We start from the raw sequence: 19,385 nt of genomic DNA on the forward strand, positions 1-19,385 counted from the left end.
ATGTTCTGGCGATGGAGGAGTCCAAGGACCTGCATGTCTTCGGTGGAGTGGGAGGGAGAGTTAAAGTGTTGAGCCACGGGGTGGTTGGGTTGGTTGGTTCGGGCATCCCAGAGGTGTTCCCTGAAGCGTTCTGCAAGTAGGCGGCCTGTCTCCCCAATATAGAGGAGGCCACATCGGGTGCAGCGGATGCAATAGACGATGTGTGTGGAGGTGCAGGTGAATTTGTGGCGGATATGGAAGGATCCCTTGGGGCCTTGGAAGGAAGTAAGGGAGGAGGTGTGGGCGCAAGTTTTGCATTTCCTGCGGTTGCAGGGGAAGGTGCCGGGAGTGGAGGTTGGGTTGGTGGGGGGTGTGGACCTGACGAGGGAGTCACGAAGGGAGTGGTCTTTGCGGAACGCTGATAGGGGAGGGGAGGGAAATATATCCCTGGTGGTGGGGTCCGTTTGGAGTTGGCGGAAATGACGGCGGATGATACGCTGTATACGGAGGTTGGTGGGGTGGTAGGTGAGAACCAGGGGGTTCTGTCTTGGTGGCAGTTGGAAGGGCGGGGCTCAAGGGCGGAGGAGCGGGAAGGGGAGGAGATGCGGTGGAGGGCATCGTTGATCACGTCTGGGGGGAATCTGCGGTCCTTGAAGAAGGAGGCCATCTGGGCTGTACGGTACTGGAACTGGTCCTCCCGGGAGCAGATGCGGCGGAGACAAAGGAATTGGGAATATAGGATGGAGTTTTTACAGGGGGCAGGGTGGGAGGAGGTGTAGTCCAGGTAGCTGTGGGAGTCAGTCGGTTTATAGTAGATGTCTGTGTTGAGTCGGTCACCCGAGGTAGAAATGGAAAGGTCTAGGAAGGGGAGGGAGGAGTCTGAGACAGTCCAGGTGAATTTGAGGTTGGGATGGAAGGTGTTGGTAAAGTTGATGAACTGTTCAACCTCCTCGTGGGAGCACGAGGCCGCGCCGATACAGTCATTGATGTAGCGGAGGAAAAGGTGGGTGGTGGTGCCAGTGTAGTTGCGGAAGATGGACTGTTCCACATATCCTACAAAGAGACAGGCATAGCTGGGGCCCATGCGGGTGCCCATGGCAACTCCTTTAGTTTGGAGGAAGTGGGAGGATTGGAAAGAGAAGTTATTCAGAGTGAGGACCAGTTCAGTCAGTCGAAGGAGGGTGTCAGTGGAAGGGTACTGGTTGGTGCGGCGGGAAAGGAAGAAACGGAGGGCTTTGAGTCCTTCGTGATGGGGGATGGAGGTGTACAGGGACTGGATGTCCATCGTGAAGATAAGGCGTTGGGGACCGGGGAAGCGAAAATCATGGAGGAGACGGAGGGATGACCTGATATAAGTGGATAAGGTTATGAGGGGTATGGACAAGGACAAGGTAGATAGAAAGCATCTGCCTCCCTTCGTTTAAGGGTCAATAACAAGAAGGCACACTTTTAGAGTGAAAAGCAGGAGGTTTAGAGGGGACTTGCAGAAAAGGAGTTTCACCCAGAGAGTGGTGGGGGTCTGGAGTGCACTGCCTGGAAGGGTTGTTGAGGCGGGTAACCTCATCTTTAAAATGTACTTGAACGAACACTTGAAATGTCACAGCATTCAAAACTATGGACCTAGTGCTGATACGTGGGGCCAATATAGATTTAATGCTGTTATTGGCAGTAGACAGTGAGGCCAAAGGACTTCTTCTAAGTACAGTCTATCATAGTTTTAGCTCATCTGGTGTCTCAACTATCACCTCTTTCACTATGACAGACAGTGAAGAGTCAACTTCATGACACCCCAAAGTCAAATGAGCTAAGTACTCAAAATGGAATTTAGGCAGTTCATGATACAGACTTCCAATAGGTACTCTCACATTGCTTTTTCTTCATTCTTGCTGCAAAATGGGCCAGCTGTAAGCTTCCGTAAGTTTATTGTTGTCCTTTAATGTGTTGATGGAGGGAACAATTGCCTGATTTCTATTTTGTTCACTGGCACTGGTGAATGGAAATCCTGTGTTATAATGTAACTGTGACATTTACATACATATTGTAGGTATATTTAAAATCATTTATTGCAAGTTTAAATTTCTAGCTTTTGAATTAGCAACTGCTAGGTTTTCTATGTCTGAAGCCTTGTCCCTGCTAAGCTGTAGAGCTGCCTACATGTAGCCATTCCAGTACTCCGCGCACAGCATTCAGTAAACTGACACACATCTCAGCATTGACCTCCACTTCCAGAAGACTCTACCGTGCACAGACTTAAGTGCTGGAAAAATTCAGTAGGTCTGACAACACTATAATCTCTCAGGTTTAACCCAGATGTTGTTATCACAAAAACTTAATTGTTTTCCAATTCCCTCCTGCTCATTAATGGGGTGTTTGCCAATCCCAATCACATCTCATTCCTCAGTCACCAACTTACCCGAAATGGACTCCAGCTAGAGTTCCATCCTTTGCATTTTGAATCCACCATGACATATAACATTCTTGGATTGCTATCCTTTACTGTATTCTGACATTCATGCCCAGTGCCGTCTGCTGACCTGACCAGCAACAACTCACCTCATCTCAAAGATCTCCTGTCCTCAGTTTCATTTCATTATTCATCTCAATGAATATCTTCAGAAAAAAAAATGCTCTCTTCCTTACAGGTGGTAAGGAAAACAAGCTCCAACAATATACAATAAACAATGCCCTTTGGATTATTGCTCCCATTCCATTCAACTCTCGCTACATATTCAATATACCCGGTCTTTTTTTCCCTCTCAGATGCTGAATGATTTGCATCCATTAAAGAACTCTGTTATATCCTCTTACCCCCTTAACCTCAATGAATTTCAGTCTTGTTATGACACTGAACACTTCTCCCAACACTATTCCTCTGCGCTCACTTCTTCTAAAGCAATCCTTCCACCGATCAATGGATCCTTGCAGTTTTCTTTAATATTTTCTCATCCACCTGAGCCCCTATCTTTGACCCATTGTCTGCTCTTAATTTTTCAAGGAAACCTTGATACAGAAGACCTTAAATATTTTAGACAATAGGTCTCATGTATGATCATGGCAGGAGAAGGCTCGAGTGGGTGAGTGGCCTACAACATCAAACCTCCAGGTGTACGTTTTAATTCCATGATGTTGGAGATACCAGAGTTGGACTGGGTCAAAAATCAAACAACACCAGGTTATAGTCCAACAGGTTTATTCAAAATTGAAGCTTTCAGAGTTCCACTCTTTCCTCAGATGTGGCATTCTTAATTCTAGAGCACATTAGAAGCCAAAAATAACAAACTTGGTTGGAAGGTCACACAAGGAAAGTTCGTAACTTTCTTGTTTAGAATGCCACTCCTATTCCATTTAGCAAAGCTCTAATCTTCAGGTTCTTTACCCACTTACCTCAGGTCTGGCAGATCACCTCTAGATGGTCAACTTGCTTCTGCTCTTGGATAACATTTGTTTTCAATGGAAGCCCACTAGCAACCACATTGCTAAAATAAACTGCTTCTCTCAGGGAGGCCCAGATTCTCATTGAGCTGCTTTCTCAACAGAGTTTAAAATCCCACTTCACACTCAAACCAGCACACTTGTAGTCTAACAATGCCTTAAGCACGATTTATTTTCAGCAATGGGAAAATTTTTCCCAAATTTTTAAAAAGTCTAATATTAGTGATGATGCATGGTCCATTTTACAAGCAGTCTTATCAAATTTACAAGTTTACAAATTCCTCTTTTGCTTTAAATGCAAGTGATAAGCACAAATATATTAAGTCAATAATGTAAATACTTCAATCATTCAGGAAATGGAACCACTTACTGACCTGACAGCCCTGCATGTTTGAGTCCCTCCCAAATGGGAATGATGCTCTCTCTGCTTTGCCTGAAAAACAAAGACATTTGTATCAGATTATCTGCAGGATAACAGATGCAATTGTCAGAACCAGCATTGCAACTTATTTTCAGCATGACCATCACCTCTATTAGGTGAAGTCTATTTATAAAAAGGTAATTTAATTTAAAGTGTCTCTCTTAAAACAAACAACACCCCTGTGCAACCTGCTACATAACCTCCTTTTGTTGATAAATTTCTGCCCTAGCATTGCTCTGATGTTGATAGTTCTGATACAATGCATCTTACCAATCCCAATACTCAGTATTCTGAGAAACAGCAAAAGGGCACTGGACCTTATCCATACACAGGACATATCAGATACCCTTGGACTAATGGAATAGTGCATGGTGCACTAAAAGGGAAAGGTTATGTTTACTTGGGAGTGTCAGGAAGTTTCTTAAAAGTGAAATACTTAACTTGCTCAATCCTTCAACCAACATCGTGTTTTTGAAAACAAGATAATTTAATATTTAAAAGACAAATTGCACTTCCACTGTGGCTAACGACTGGGGTAACATCCGATAAAAGAGAAAGTGCTTCTCTGATGTCAGCAATGAGGATTATCAAACAGTGGATTTCTCAGGACAAAGCTACTGTTCTAGTACAAATCTGCAATGTACTCAACAGTTAAAAGGTCCTTTAACTATGTTCCCTATAATATCCATGCAAATGCATTTTCCAGGAACCACAGGATATTAATCAGGATCAAGAACCCTTATTACAACTTCCCAGGACACTGGGGGAAAGAGGCATGTTGTGGAATCCTACTACTGCTCAAACCAACTTTGGAAAACAGGTCATAGGAAACCTGCTATGAATAGCTCGGTCGCACACTGTACACTGTAGGGGCGGCACAGTAGTTAGCACTGCTGCCTCACAGCGCCAGAGACTTGGGTTCAATTCCCGCCTCAGGAGACTCTCTGTGTGGAGTTTGCGCATTATCTGCGTGGGTTTCCTCCAAAAGTGTGCAAGTTAGGTGAATTGGCCGTGCTAAATTGCCCATAGTGTTAGGTGAAGGGGTAAATGTAACGGTCTGGGTCGGTTGCACTTCAGTGGGTTGGTGTGGACTTGTTGGGCAGAAGGGCCTGTTTCCACACTGTAAGCAATCCAATTTAATCAAGTAGTGCAATGATTTGATGCGTTAACTAGAAAATTCCAGTCATGTCTACATTGAGATAGAGATAAACTGAAAAACAGTACTATGGTTATACTGAATCAAAATGATAAAAATCAGATATATGCAATAAAATAGGTGACAGTCATTCATTCACTAGTTCATTTCTCAGGGCAGTCCCTAGACCAATCAAAGCTCAGGTGTGAAATTTAGATAGAGTCTGGCTGTTAATTAATGGGTGCCCCTCCATGGCAAAATCTCTGCCAGAGTCTACATACCAACCAATCAGTACTCTCCTTTCATGTAGTATAAATTTGGTTGGTGTTGAACTGATATTTTTGAAAATCGTCCAAATGAGTACATGACAAAAAGGCTCGACAAAATGTCCCTCTTTTCAGCGAGACTCAAAGATCTACTTTTCACTTAATGGAAGAGGAAGCAGATGAAATTTGTGAGAAGACTTCCTCTCAACTAGTTAGAACGGCCTTCGCATACTGATGTTCCTGCCTGCAGTCAGCTTGGAAAAAGTTAAGAGTAAGATCTGCAGAATGGAACAAAACATAAATGAGTGAAAAGCAAAAGGCACAACTATCAACTAGTCACTGGTGAGAGGGTTACTCCATCATATATGCATTGAAAAAGATCCATATCCCCGTAGAAGTATAATTTCCATGCTTCTGCAGTGACTTGTATACTTTGCTAATTTGTTCTCCTACCAGGCTTATCTTATGGAAGAGTGCAATACAATAAATATGCAATGTATAAACCTAATTGTCGCTTCAATAAATTTGAAAATTATTCACTGACACAGCAAAATTAAAGAGATAAGAAACATAACATTTGCAGGAAAAGATGCTTACCAACCACGTTATATGGCACTGCAAACATTTTTTTTAAATCTTAAGGCTTCCCACAGGACAGTGACAAAAGAAAAAAAGATCCTGAGGCTCATAAGGAGATATTAGGGCAGATGACCAAAGGTTGGTGAATGTGGTAGTTTTTAAAGAGATTCTCGATGGAAGAAAGAGAGGGAGAGACAGCGAGATTCAAGGAAAGAACTCCAAAGTTTAGGACCCAGGCTGTTGAAAGTATAGGTGACTACAGAAGCTGGAGCTCAGAATTGAGTGTGTGTTGTTGGAAAAGCACAGCAGGTCAGGCAGCATCCGAGGAGCAGGAGAATAGACGTTTTGGGCAAAAGTTGAAAGTTTAGCCAGTACTGGTCAGTAAAACTGATTAAAATTGGAAATGTTCAGAAGGCCATAATTAGAGAAGACATTTCAGAGAGACTGGAACACAAAGTAGATCAATCAGGATCTCAAACCCACTTTGACATTGAATTTGATCAGAGCTGATCATCCATGTTAATACCTTTTCCCTGTACCATAATCACATCCCTTTATACCATTGATATTTAGAAACTGGTGTCAATCATAACTTTAAATACACTGAATGACTGAACTTTCACAGCCCACTGGGAGACAGAATTCCAAATATTCCCAACCCCGAATAAAATATTTCACAGTCCCCAGTGGCTTCTCTTTTATTTTAAAACTGTTTCTCAATTTTAGGGGAAATATCTTACCTACATCTCACGGACATAGAGATGTACAGCATGGAAACAGACCCTGCGGTCGAAACCGACCACGCCGACCAGATATCCCAACCCAATGTAGTCCCACCTGCCCATATCCCTTCAAACCCTACCTATTCATATACCTTTGAAATGTTTGCAATTGCCACTTCCTACCATCCAACCATTGATATGTATTGTCAACAGCTGAGTCCAAGTACTGGTCCATGCAATGCCTCACTACTGTAAGCCTATCAATGTGAGAACAGCTCTTTTATTCTTACAATCTGTTTTTAGTCTGTTAGTCAACCATTCATCAATGGCAACACTTCCACAAAATTGTAACGTGAATAGGAGGTAATGAATCTCCTGTTGGAGACTTTATTAAAAGCCTTCTGAAAATCTAAGTGCACTATATCTATTTTACCAATTCTATTTTTGTAACATCCTCAAAGAATTTCAACAAGTTTACCAAACATAATTCCTCATTTGCAACTCCACGCTATGCCCAATCAGATCATTATCCAAGCGTTCATTTATCACATCCTTTATAATAGATTGTGGAATTTTCCTACTACTTATGTAAAGCTGTCTGTAAACTGCCTGTTGATCACAGTTTCCATCTTAAATCAGAGGATGGCATTTATTAACTTCCGAACTGCAGGGACCATTTCAGAGTCTTCCGAATTTTGAAAGATGATCTCCAATGCATCTATTTTTTCTATAGTTATGGCAGTCAACATTCTTGGATACTGAATGTCAGGTTTCAGAAACTTTTCATCCTTCAGACTCTTTAATTTCATCATCTAGACCTCTTCACTAATAAACATTTCCTTCAATTCCTCATTCTTAGTCTGTTGGATTCTTAATTCTTGGAAACTTCTTGCACCTTCTTATTGGAGATGGACATGCAATAATGGAAGGAGTCATTAACAGTGCTATCAAGCAGCATCTGCTCAGCAGGAATGTGCTCAGTGACACCCAGTTTGGGTTCACCAGGTCCACTCAGCTCCTGACCTCATTACAGCTTTGGTTCAAATATGGACAAAAGAGCTGATTTCCAGAGATGAGGCAAGAGTGTCTAGCATTGACCATTAAGACAACAAGCATGAAGCATAACACCAGTCCAGCTGAGTTAGGTTGAATGGCCCGTTTCTGAGCTAATTGTGTTATTCTATGTTCAAATGTAGAGAAGATGACTGAATTTTTCTTGATCTTGAGTGTGCTACGTGGAGGCAAGATATGGTCAAAAGTAAAACTTTAAAACACAGAAGAAGCTAACTGAAAGATATACCTCAAATGTGAGGATATAAATTAAGCAGAGATAATAATTAGGACGTATCAATTTTCTTAAGCAGATGCAAAGTAATCAAAATATTGTAACGCTCTGATCCTTTGTGTACCGAGTAGAAAAGACATATGATCAAACAAGTCAGTACTTCAGTTTTCAAAGAAAGCTCGAGAGGCAGGGCACTACAAACACTTGTGCTCCTTTTCAGTTGTCTGCTATCCTTTAGAGAAGTCAACTGCAGAAATAGTTAGCATTAACATGGACACTGATGTCACCCTGCTCTGAGAAAGTGAGGATTGCTCTGTCTCGCCATCATTTCTCTCAATAAACACTCTCAAACCATTTGTTTGATGTCCTGGTTTTGGTGAGTCACAATTTCCTCCAGTTAAACTGTTCTCTTCTTTTTTTCCACCATAAACTTCTTTTTTTATTATTATGGACCACATCTCTCTTTCTCGTCACTGTCTGTGTCTGAGGCAAACTATGATAAATCTCTGCACTTTGAGTTTCCAAATCAAAACCTTATCACAAAGAATGTCCAATTTAAACCTCTTGTGACATTCCATTCCTTGCCACCCCTCAGCCAATCTACTGTCAAAACACCAATTCATCTGTGGCTATCTCCAGTCTCAGCAATTCAAATACTCACCCTGCCGAACTCTTAATGCTCCATCATCTGAAAACATCAGCTCATCAATGACTTTTCTGCCAATGTCCTAATCTACATCAAGTTCAGCTCACCAATTATCCCCACTGTTGCTGGTCTACTTTGGTTCTCAGGTACTGAATGCTTTTAAATTCCTTTGCAACTTCGCTCCAGTCGAGTTCCATAAACAGTTCCAATCCTCTAACTCCGGCCGGACACTTCTTGTCTCTGACTCTGAATTTTCGCACAAATTTAACGTCTATATCCTATAGCCCTACCTCCTCTCCCCTAATCCCCATTTCCATCACCATTGGCAGACATATCTTTAATCATTTAGGTGCCATGCTTATCAGAAACAGTTATAAATTAACCCCATTTAAAACATGTATTTTTTCACAGGAAACACCAAAGTACTGTTTACAATCTGACAGTATAACTATGATCATGTCAATTCTGTCAAACATCTTTTAATTTACTGCTGCTAGCTTAGATATTTATCAGGTCAAAAATTTAAGATATTTGTTTAAATCATATGTTTGCAAGTTAAACCTCAAAGAATCATCAAAGTAGATATTTTTGAAAGATGCTGCGAACATGCTACCTAAGAACTAATGTTCAAAGCAAAAAGAATAAACTAGTAATTACATTATAATTGTTGACAAGTAGTTTTAACGGAACTATTGATCAATTTAGATATTGCCACAAACAATAACAGAATTGGGCAGAAGAAATCAGATACAAAGTTGTGATGTACAAAGTAAACGATATCACCATGGTCAGAATCTGTCAAACAAGACCATGAAACCAGATCTATAACACTGCCCTGAATTACTGACTTCTATCACGTGATAGGAAATGTTTCTACATGAGATAGATCCAACATGGATTTTTCGGTAGCACAAAATGGCTTCCTTCCCTGCTATAATTGCAGTAGACTGTTGTGTATTTGTATAGCTACCTAAGGGTCAAAACGTAAAGTTCTATAAGGCGGTATGTTGTGTCATGTAATTCATAATTTATCATCTTTTGTTATTAAATATTGTTCCAAGAAGACTCCAAGATTTAGCTGTTTTCAGACATTGGCTAAATTAAAAGTTACAAACATTCCTGTTCTGGTAATTGCCTTTTCCAGGATTTCTGTTCACATTTATAATTATTTACTTTGATTTTGTTGGTCTATTTTTAAGCAGGAAAGGTAACAGGAAAAGGAGATGTGTGAATCTAACAAAAACAAATTTTTGCACAAACTCAGTAAGTCTGGCAGCATCTGTGGAGAGAGGTAGAGTTAAGGTTTGAGTCCAGTGACTCCTCTTCAGAACTACCAGTGGCTAGAGAAAGATAGTATACATGCTGATGACAGGGAGAGTTCGAGTGGGGGGGGGGGGGGGGGGGGGGGGGGGGGGGGGGGGGTAGGTCATGAAGAGAAAAAGGTGCAAGCAGTAGGTGGACATGGAGCTCAGAGGGAGAAACAGTTAGGCAAACAGAAGGACAAATAATGCTCAACAATGGAGAGAGAAAAGCAAATAATGGAGACGATAAGGAGGTAAGAATGGGTTGGCTGTGCTGGAAGCAGCCAATACAATGACAGGGCCTGTTGCTCAGGGGTGCATAAAGATCATGGGAGAAGATGCTCAGGCTCTCAAATTATTGAACTTGATGTCAAGTCCTGAAGGCTACAGAATACCCAAACAGAAAACAAGATGCTGTTCTTCCAGCATTCATTAAGCGTCATTACAGCAAATCCAAGATGGAAATGTTGGTCAGCGAACATAGCGATGGGTTGAAGAGACAGGCAACAGGGAGCTCAGGGCCAGTTTTGCGGACAGAACGATGGTCTCCTGTAAAGCAGTCACCCGGACTCTCCCCACTGTAGAGGGGACAACAGTGTGAACCGCATTTATAATAGACTGGGTTGAGCAAAGTGCAAGCAAATTGTTTCACCTGGAAGGTCTGTCTGGGGCCTTGGATAGTGAGAAGAGAGGTGTTACACCTTCTTCCGTTACATAGGAAGGTGCTGTGGGGGTATGGTGAGATATTGGGAGGGGAGGAGGAGAGGACAAGGGTGTCCTGGAGGGAGCAACTCCTACAGAATTCAGCAAGGGAGAGGAGGGGAATGTGTGTCTGATGGTGGCATCCCGCTGGTGGTAGAGGAAGTGGGCAGCTTATAATCCTTTGGAGTGTGAACCCTGGTGGGATGATAAGTGAGGACCCTATCAGTGTTGTGGGAAGGAAGAGCAAGGGTGAGGGAGGTGTGGAAAATAGGTAGAACACGGTTGAGATTTCTGTCAACCATGGGGGCAGGGAATCCTCTGTTGAGGTAAAAAGTGGATATTTCTTAGGCACCAGTGCAGAAGGTAGCAAAATGGATGATGCACTACTCGACTGACAATGAGACATTACAGAAATATATTATAGCTGTTATTAGACCCTATGATTTTCAGTGATTTCACTGATTTGTGCTTGAATTATGTTATTTTAGTGACTGATCGATGTACAAAAATTACTTAAGTCTGTGGATGTGAAACAAGAAAGCTAAATTAATGAAGAACTTTCCAGAATTAGTTCAGGCCCGTATGTGTGTAGAAATCCTGCATTATTAGATATTTTAAAGTACTGTAAAGAAAATCTGTTGTAGATTTAGAACTAGTGTGATTGCTTTGCTGCTCTTGAATATGAATTAATATATGAAAAAATTAGTAAATATATAAAATGTCTAACCATCTTCATTGAAGACCTTTTTCCATCATAAGGTTAGATGATGTTTTATTTTAAAATGTTCACCTACAACAGCACAATGTTCATGAACCTTCAGGATTCAGCAAATATTAACGACGTGGAGATGCTGGAGATGGACTAGGGTGGACAAGGTCAAAAATCAAACAACACTCCGTTATAGTCCAACAGATTCATTTGAAACTGCTTTCGGAGTTAAGCTCCTTCCTCAGGTATGGTGTGATAGAAAGGTATAAGACACTGCATTTATACACAAAAAGTTAACTTTAAAAGTAGCTGCCCTTGTTGAATCCTTTAATCAGTTAGGAGGTAGACCGCTGATTAAAATGGAATGACCTGGGTGGATTCACGATCAGTAGTCCTTTTGGGACTTGCTCGGATTGCTTGCATTTCTGTAGAAATATGATGTCTGTATCTATATGTGCAATTTTCTTGGAGGTCCTCTCTACTTTGAGCCAGCAGGTCATGGTGTTGATTGTAGCCATGACGTGAAGATGCTGGAGTTGGACTGGGGTGAACAAGGTCAAAAATCAAATGACACCAGCTTATAAACCAACAGAACATTAATGCAGTCTACGCCCAAATGCAGCAAGACCTGGACAATATTCAAGTTGAGCTGATAAGTGGTAAGTAATATTCATACCACAGAAGTGTCAGGCAATGACTATTTCCGATAATAGATGACTTAACATACAGCAGCTGATATTCAACGACATTTCCTTTGCTGAATGCCTGCTGAACAACAATAAGGGAGTTAGCAATGACCAAAAACTGAACTCGCACAATCTAATAAATAATAATGGCTACCACAGCGGGTCAAAGATTGGGAATTCTGAAGTGAGTAACTCACCTCCTGACTTCCCAAAGCCAAGGAATACTGCAGGGGTGTGATGGAACAGTCCTCACTTATCTGGATGAATGATGCTCTAACAACATGAAGCTCGGGCAGCACGGTGGCACAGTAGCTAGCACTGCTGCTTCACAGCGCTAGAGACCTGGGTTCATTTCCCACCTCAGGCAACTGTCTGTGTCGAGTTTACACATTCTCCCAGCATCTGCGTGGGTTTCCTCCGGGTGCTCTGGTTTCCTCCCACAGTTCAAAAATGTGTAGGTTAGGGGAATTGGCTATGCTAAATTGCCTGTAGTGCGAGGTGAAGGGGTAAATGTAGAAGAATGGGTCTGGGTGGGTTGCTCGTCGGTGTGGACTTGTTGGGCCGAAGGGCCTGCTTCCACGCTGTAAGTAATCTAATCTAATCTAAAAATAAAACAGGCAAGAAACTCAACACTTTCCGGGAGAAAGAAGCCCACTTGTTTAGCATCCTGTCCACTACCTTAAACATATACTCAACAACCACCAATATGGTTCCATTTGCAAGATGCATTGCAGTAAGTCATCAAGCCTGCTTCGACACCATCTCCCAACTTCTACCACTAATACAGACATTGGCAGAAGAATGGAACACTACCACCTGCAGACTAACCCAGACACCATCCTGATCTGGAACTATACCACCATTCCTTCAGTGACAGGGTCAAATCCTGGAACTCTGTTCCCAATGGCACTGAGTATATCTGCAATGGTTCAAGGTGGCAGCTCACCACTAACTTCTCAACGGCAATTAGGGATACACAGTAAGTGCTTAGCAAGTCTTTGATGCCCACAACATGTAACAGAGTAAAATAGAATTCAATGAAAACACTAAGGGATGAAGAAGGAACTTAACACCAATAATCCAAATGCACAATTCTTCCAAATTGAAAAACGCAATAGATGAAATCAAATAGGAAGCATTAGAGGACTTTATTATTAGAAATTCAGAAGAACAGAGGGATCTAGAGGTGCTTTGCCATAAATCCCTTATGGCAGCAGGACATACTAATAGGGTAGGTAAGGAGGCATACAGGATGCTTGCCCTCATCAGTCGAGGCATAGATTGTAAGAGCAGGGAAGTTATACTGGAGTTGTTCAGAATTCTAGTTAGGCCACAGCTAGAGTACAGATTGCAGTTCTGGTCATCACACTGTCAGAAGGATGTGATTGCACTGGAAAGAGTGTGGGGTGGAGATTCAGCAAGATGGGAGGGAGTATTTCAGCTATGAAGAGAGGCTGGATAAGCTTGAGTTATTTTCTTTGGACAAGCGAAGTTTGGGGTGGCCTTGATAGAAGTGCAGACAACAAAAATAGAAATTGCTGGAAGAGCTCAGCAGATCTGGCAGCATCTATGGAAAGAAATCAGAATTAACATTTTGGGTCAAGAGATCCTTCCCCACAACTGATAGAGCTGTGTAAGATTATGAGGGGCATGGACAGATTGAACAGGAAACAGTTCTTCCTATTAGAATTTATTGTCACATCTACTCAATGAAAAACTTGTATGTCACCACTTGCAGCGTCAACTTAGGTAGAAACGTACCTAGGTGCAACTTCTTTAGCTCCAAGATCTTAGAAAATAGAAAAATACCATGTCCAGCATTGCAGAAATAAAAGTTCAGAACCACAGACCACGCTGGCATGCAGGTTCCAGTCCACACTGGTCCCTGGCTCCAGACCATGCCAGGCTTCACCTCCAGGCTCATGAGGCTGGGACACCTGCATGCTGGGCAGAGGACACCACGCCAGAAGGCCAATATGGGAGTCCGCTGCCACGCCAGGAGTTGTCACTGTGAGAGAAGAAAGAAAACCAAGAGGGGAAAAAAAAAGACTTGGTGGAGTGGACGACCTCTGGCTGCAGCATCCCAACCTGCCGCCATCTTGGCTCCTTCAGTAACATGTCAAGAAGACTGCAGCATAATTTTACAGTGAAAGGCAAAACGTTTAGAGGGGACCTGAGGAAACTGCTCTTCCCCCAGAGGATCTGGAATGCACTGGCTACTAGGGTAGTTGAGCCAAGAAACCTCACAATCTTTAAAAAGTACTTTGATGAATAGTTATACATTGAAGGCTTTGGGCCAAGTGAGGAAAAGTGGGACTAGTGTAGGTAGTCATGTAATTTGGCAATGCAAATGTGATGGGCCAAAGGAACTCTTCTTACTCTATGGTTCTGAGTGCAATGGATTATAGTTGCTACATGCTAATCGTAAAGTTACCGAGAGAGCAACTTGACAGGTCATTCTGAAAAAGAACATGAAAGTCAAAGATTCACTAGCAGAATGGGAAACTAAAGTTATAAGGGATGACTTCAATTGCTAAGATTATTTCCACAAGAGTAGAAATTTAACAGAGTTTATAAAATCATAGAATGTTTTAACAGAATTTGAGAATACATAGTTAATAGAATATTTCCTCTTGCTGACCAAGAAGTCACTAATTTAAAATTGTTACTAAGTGACTGACAAACAAGATTAGGAGTAATTTTTTTGTGTTAAAAGATGGAATGCTTTGCCATAGGAACTGAGGTCATTGCTTTTTTTTAAAAAAAGAAGACAAAAAGGGGAAAAGTGAATAATTCAGTGAAGCAGAGGAAGATAATCAGCCAGGGTGAGATTGTAGTGAGATTAGTTTTGACATTAGTAAAGAATTGGATATAAATGACCCAAATAGCTTCCTTCTATCATTTAGACTCCTATGATTCTATGAATTCCCTCACATAGCACTGTTCACAGTTAAAAGATGTCATGTTTAGAATGGTAGTAACATAACATATAAACACAATGCATTGCTCTGCTGCTAAAATATAAACATTTATCTTTCGTTATGCTAGAAAAATCTAACTATTTGTTTGATCAGAAAACTTCACATTCAACTTCAGTCACTGCAATAGTACGATTGTTCAAAGCATAGGTACAGAAGATACTGCAACAACATACCTAGGTTAATACAGCAACCCTTCCTTGCCGTACCACAGACGTATCTATAGTGAGGAATCTGGCCAATCGACCCATCGGGTCCACAGTGATCATCTAAAGAGCATCCCACCCCAACCTTGTAACCCTGCATTTCCCATGGCTAACCCACCTGGCCTGCATATCCCAGGATACAATGAGGCAATTTAGCATGGGCAATCCACCCAACCTGCACATCTTTGGGAGGCATGAGGCAACTGAAACACCTGCAGGCAACCCATGCAGACACAGGGAGAACGTGCACACTCCCCACTGACAGTCGTCTGAGGATTGAATTGAACCTGGGTACCTGGCAGTGAGTGAGGCAACAGTGTTAATCATTGAGCCACTGTGCCACCTGCAACAAGGGCAGCAACCTCATAGAATATTATCGCACACCATCCTACTCAACTGTACCTGGCTGAGCACCTGGAAATCCCTAAGTACCATTGTTCTGGGAGAATTGGTGGTGTGGGAACTTTCTCAGTTCAAGAAGGCAAACCACTATCTTCTCAAAGCAACTTAGACATGGGAACAAAACAAAGAAAAGGTAACTGCTGTTAAGTAAACACTGGGATGAGCTGATTCATAGGTTAAGCACAATTGTAACCCTTGCTTCATTCACTCTGCGACTGCATCACAAAAGTTTGCAGAACAATGTGTATTGTATGTGTTACTGAACATTTAAAGTATGACAGGCAAGAAATGTATATATGCATAAGGCTTTTGCACTGTTAATAATGAACTTCTCAGTACGGTGTTTGTACTAAATTAGAGGGCATGCTATTTGCATCTTATGGTGTCAAACAGGGAGAGGTAGAAACTTCACTTTTAGAAACATTAGCTACAATCCTTCACCCATTCAGTTTGATGAAGGAAATATTGCAGACTAGCAATCGTAGACGCAGATTTCTGTTCATGTGCTATCATTCTACCACTAAGGTTGTTCAAGAGATCTATTAAAGCCAGAAATTCCAGCTGATGGATGAGCTCAAATAAAGCTAAGCTGCTGTGACATTGTCTCTTTGGTTGCTCAACATGTGTACACACCAAACTACTGTCTTTATTTCTTTGCATTCCTCACACCCGTCATCACATGTGGTAAATTAATTTATATTAGACAAAATTGACATCTGAAGGTTGGTACCCAAATATACATAAATATCAGAAGATAGCAAATTTTGTAAAATTTGATTTTAGAATGAATCAAATGCGAGGATGGAATGTTAATGGAGCATTTATCTTATGGCAGATAAAAGGAATATTCTGAACAACGCTATAAATGCTGTAATCTTATTTCAGTTAAAATCCTATCTCTGGAAGCTTTCTATCAGCAGACAGAAACTTTTTATTATGATCTATTCAATTTATTCATGTATTAAATCAACAGAAACTCATTTATTCAACATTTTCAAGACATCAGAAAATTTACTACAAGAAAGTCAGTATTTGAAAGACAAAAATAAATGCATGTTTTTTGGAACTGTTCACGTAGAATGGTAAATATCAAGACCATAAGGTTTTATGTACGTTTATAAAACTGGCCAAAACAACGAGATCAAATAAGCTGAGCAATTTACAAAGCAGTTGCCAACGGATAGAACAGATTGTAAACAGACTTTAGGAATTTGAAAACAGATTTATAATCTATGAAAACTAAATGTTATGTTTTTGCAATGCCATCTTTTTTGTTAGTTATTTTGCATGCTTCCGTTGTGAACTGAAAGCATTAGAACATTTGCAAAAGGTTAACAGCATTTTTAGCATTCTGTGGTGCTCAGTGCATATTAGAATAGCAGAAAATAACAGCATGAATTGTAGAATGCCTAAGATGTTAAGCAATTTATGTGATTTAAAAATCTAGCTATTGCATATTCAACCAGTAATTTCTCCCTGTGTTGCACATTGCTCATACTTTTACCCTGCTGAATGAACAGGAACTGAAACCTCGGCCACAAATATTATGTAATAGGGACTGTGATGGATATACTTTTTTTTAAGCTTCCCCAATTTCACTAAAATCTCACTTTGTTTTAAATTTGCCAATGTTCTGTTGCATTTTAAGATCTTTTTGTATTTGCACAAAAAAGTAGTAAGTCGCTAATGATACAAGTGATTTGTGGTCACGTTTATCAATGACTAGTAGGCACCGAAGCACTGAATTCCCTCAAAAGAAGAATGGGTGAGCTTGTAATTCATTTTCTATCAACATGCAGACTTCAAGCAGCAACTCTGAAATAAACTGCTATATTGAGTGCTCTAAGAGCAGAGTACTCCAGCGATCATTGCTTTGGGGAGATTTGGGGTTCGGGGTGAAAAACGAAGAAAGATGCTGTTGAAGCCATGTTGGTGGTAACTGTTTCTGTTCTCTTTCACTCAATCCCACCCACACTCCCATTCCACCTCACATCAATCAGATGGAAGGACAATGCTCAAATAAGTAAATAAAAGGGGGGAGAAAAGAGGAATACAAGCTCTAAAGCCAAAATTTCTTTTGGAATGAATATTGATTCAAAATACTGAGAGGGTTAATTTAAAAAAAAACTATTCCTGCATGTGTGGGGGAGGATAGGAGGAAAGCAGAGACATGAATCATTCTTAGTGATTCAAGTGTTTCCATGACATCAATGGGCAACCTTCCAGAACTCATGCAAAGGCAAAACCTAAAAGGTACCAAAGAGTCACTGAAGCCAGTGGGTTGTAAAGAGAGCTTTTTTTTTAAGCAGAATATCCATTAAATTCATCTTATCCGAGTCACAGGGTTGCCTCAACACCATTTTCATACAACTTACATTTGGGTTAAACTGCTTATAGCCCTTGAAAGTGCAGCTGACTCGATGGACCTTTTTCAAAGCATCCATGTTGTCACCAGATTTCAATGTTAACTTGTTTACAAAGCCTGCTTCTTCGCAATATATTGAGGGGTCATATTTTTGCTGCACCCTTTATGACCTTGTACCACAATCAAATTAACCAGAAGCAACAGACTGATTAAAATAAATGCCAATTTATCTCTGCCATTTGCCTGTTTCTGTGGTCCTGAACATAGTAAAATGAAATCTGTGTTAAACGTAATTTATATCTGTACAGCACAGCAATCAATGAGTTCAGATTTGAACACATATAGAAATCTACAGACAGCAGGTGCAATTTTTTTTTAAAAAACTGCCTTGGTCTACTTGATTTTATTCTTTCAGAATACTATGCTACTATCACCCCATTATACTATATGGCAGTTTCTTAAATGTGTGCAGGGTCTTGGCATCAACTAACATAGCTGGCAACCTATTGTAAAAGCTAATGAGCCTCTGTATGAAGTACTTCCTGCCATCTGTCCAAAACTTGTCCTTCGAAACCTTGAACCTATCCCTCCTGTCCTACTGCCCCGAAAAGAACAGCTCAAGATTTACCTTGCTTATCCCACTTCTTATACATAGTCTGCAAGATCCTGTGAGAGATGCTCTTTTCAGGCTTAATATCCAAAAGTAGTTAGTTGTTCCACATAACTCATCCTTCTATCAGCTTCACTGTTCTCCTCTACACTGGCTATATGCTGTAATGGTTCTCTTATGTTGCAGTGACTAGAACTACAAGCAAATCTCCAGCTGCTGCCTGACCAGGGCCTCAGCATGACGTCTAGGGATTTGAACACAACTAATTTAGCAAAATAACCCACATTCTTACTCAGTTTGTTTATTACTGCCTTGCAATGTTTAGAACAAGTATCCAAATACTGCTGGTCTTCTTAAACTTCCATCATTCCGAGATCTAACCCATTCAGAATGCACATGCCTTAAATTGTTATTTCCAATATGAAGCGTGATCTGTGTTACAATTCATCTGAGGCCATTGGGCCAGATAGGAAACATTTACTAAAACAAAATGTTGAAACATTCAGAATTTCTATCATCAATCGTAAAGAGAAAAAACTATGATAATCCAAAGTTCTCTCACTTCAGGAGCCATTTTTGTAACTTGAAAATTGTGAAACCAGGCAATTACAGACCAGTCAGCCTGACTATTATTGGGAAATTGCTACAGTCCATCAGTACCTGACTGTTTTGAAAATTTTCAACTGATCAGAAAGAGTCAGCATGAATTTGTAAAGGACAGGTCATTGCTGACAAATTTGACTGAATGTTTTAAAGTAACTGAGGTAGATCTCTGTGTTGTCGTTTATATGGTCTTCCAGAAAAGTATTTGATCAAATTTGTCATTACGATTAGGGGGAATGTGATGAACTAGTGGTATTATCTCTAGCCTATTAACTCAGAAACTCAGCTAATGTTTTGACTACCCAGGTTCAAATCCTGCTGGAGCAGATGGTGAAAAGAAATCTGAAATTAAGAATCT

The 19,385-nt window shown here is 40.8% G+C and overlaps 1 protein-coding gene across 7 annotated transcripts in view; it reads right to left on the minus strand.

Moving 5' to 3' along the window:
- Positions 1-19,385, minus strand: part of tcf4 (transcription factor 4) — a 606,468-nt gene that overhangs the window by 307,062 nt on the left and 280,021 nt on the right. For all 7 annotated transcript variants that reach the window (XM_060851162.1, XM_060851233.1, XM_060851285.1 and 4 more), the window contains one exon: positions 3,786-3,844. In XM_060851162.1, coding sequence (XP_060707145.1) covers positions 3,786-3,844 — 59 coding nt within the window. The remainder of the gene's footprint in view (positions 1-3,785; positions 3,845-19,385) is intronic.

Source organism: Hemiscyllium ocellatum, chromosome 1, assembly GCF_020745735.1.
Source record: "Hemiscyllium ocellatum isolate sHemOce1 chromosome 1, sHemOce1.pat.X.cur, whole genome shotgun sequence".
Taxonomy (NCBI): domain Eukaryota; kingdom Metazoa; phylum Chordata; class Chondrichthyes; order Orectolobiformes; family Hemiscylliidae; genus Hemiscyllium; species Hemiscyllium ocellatum.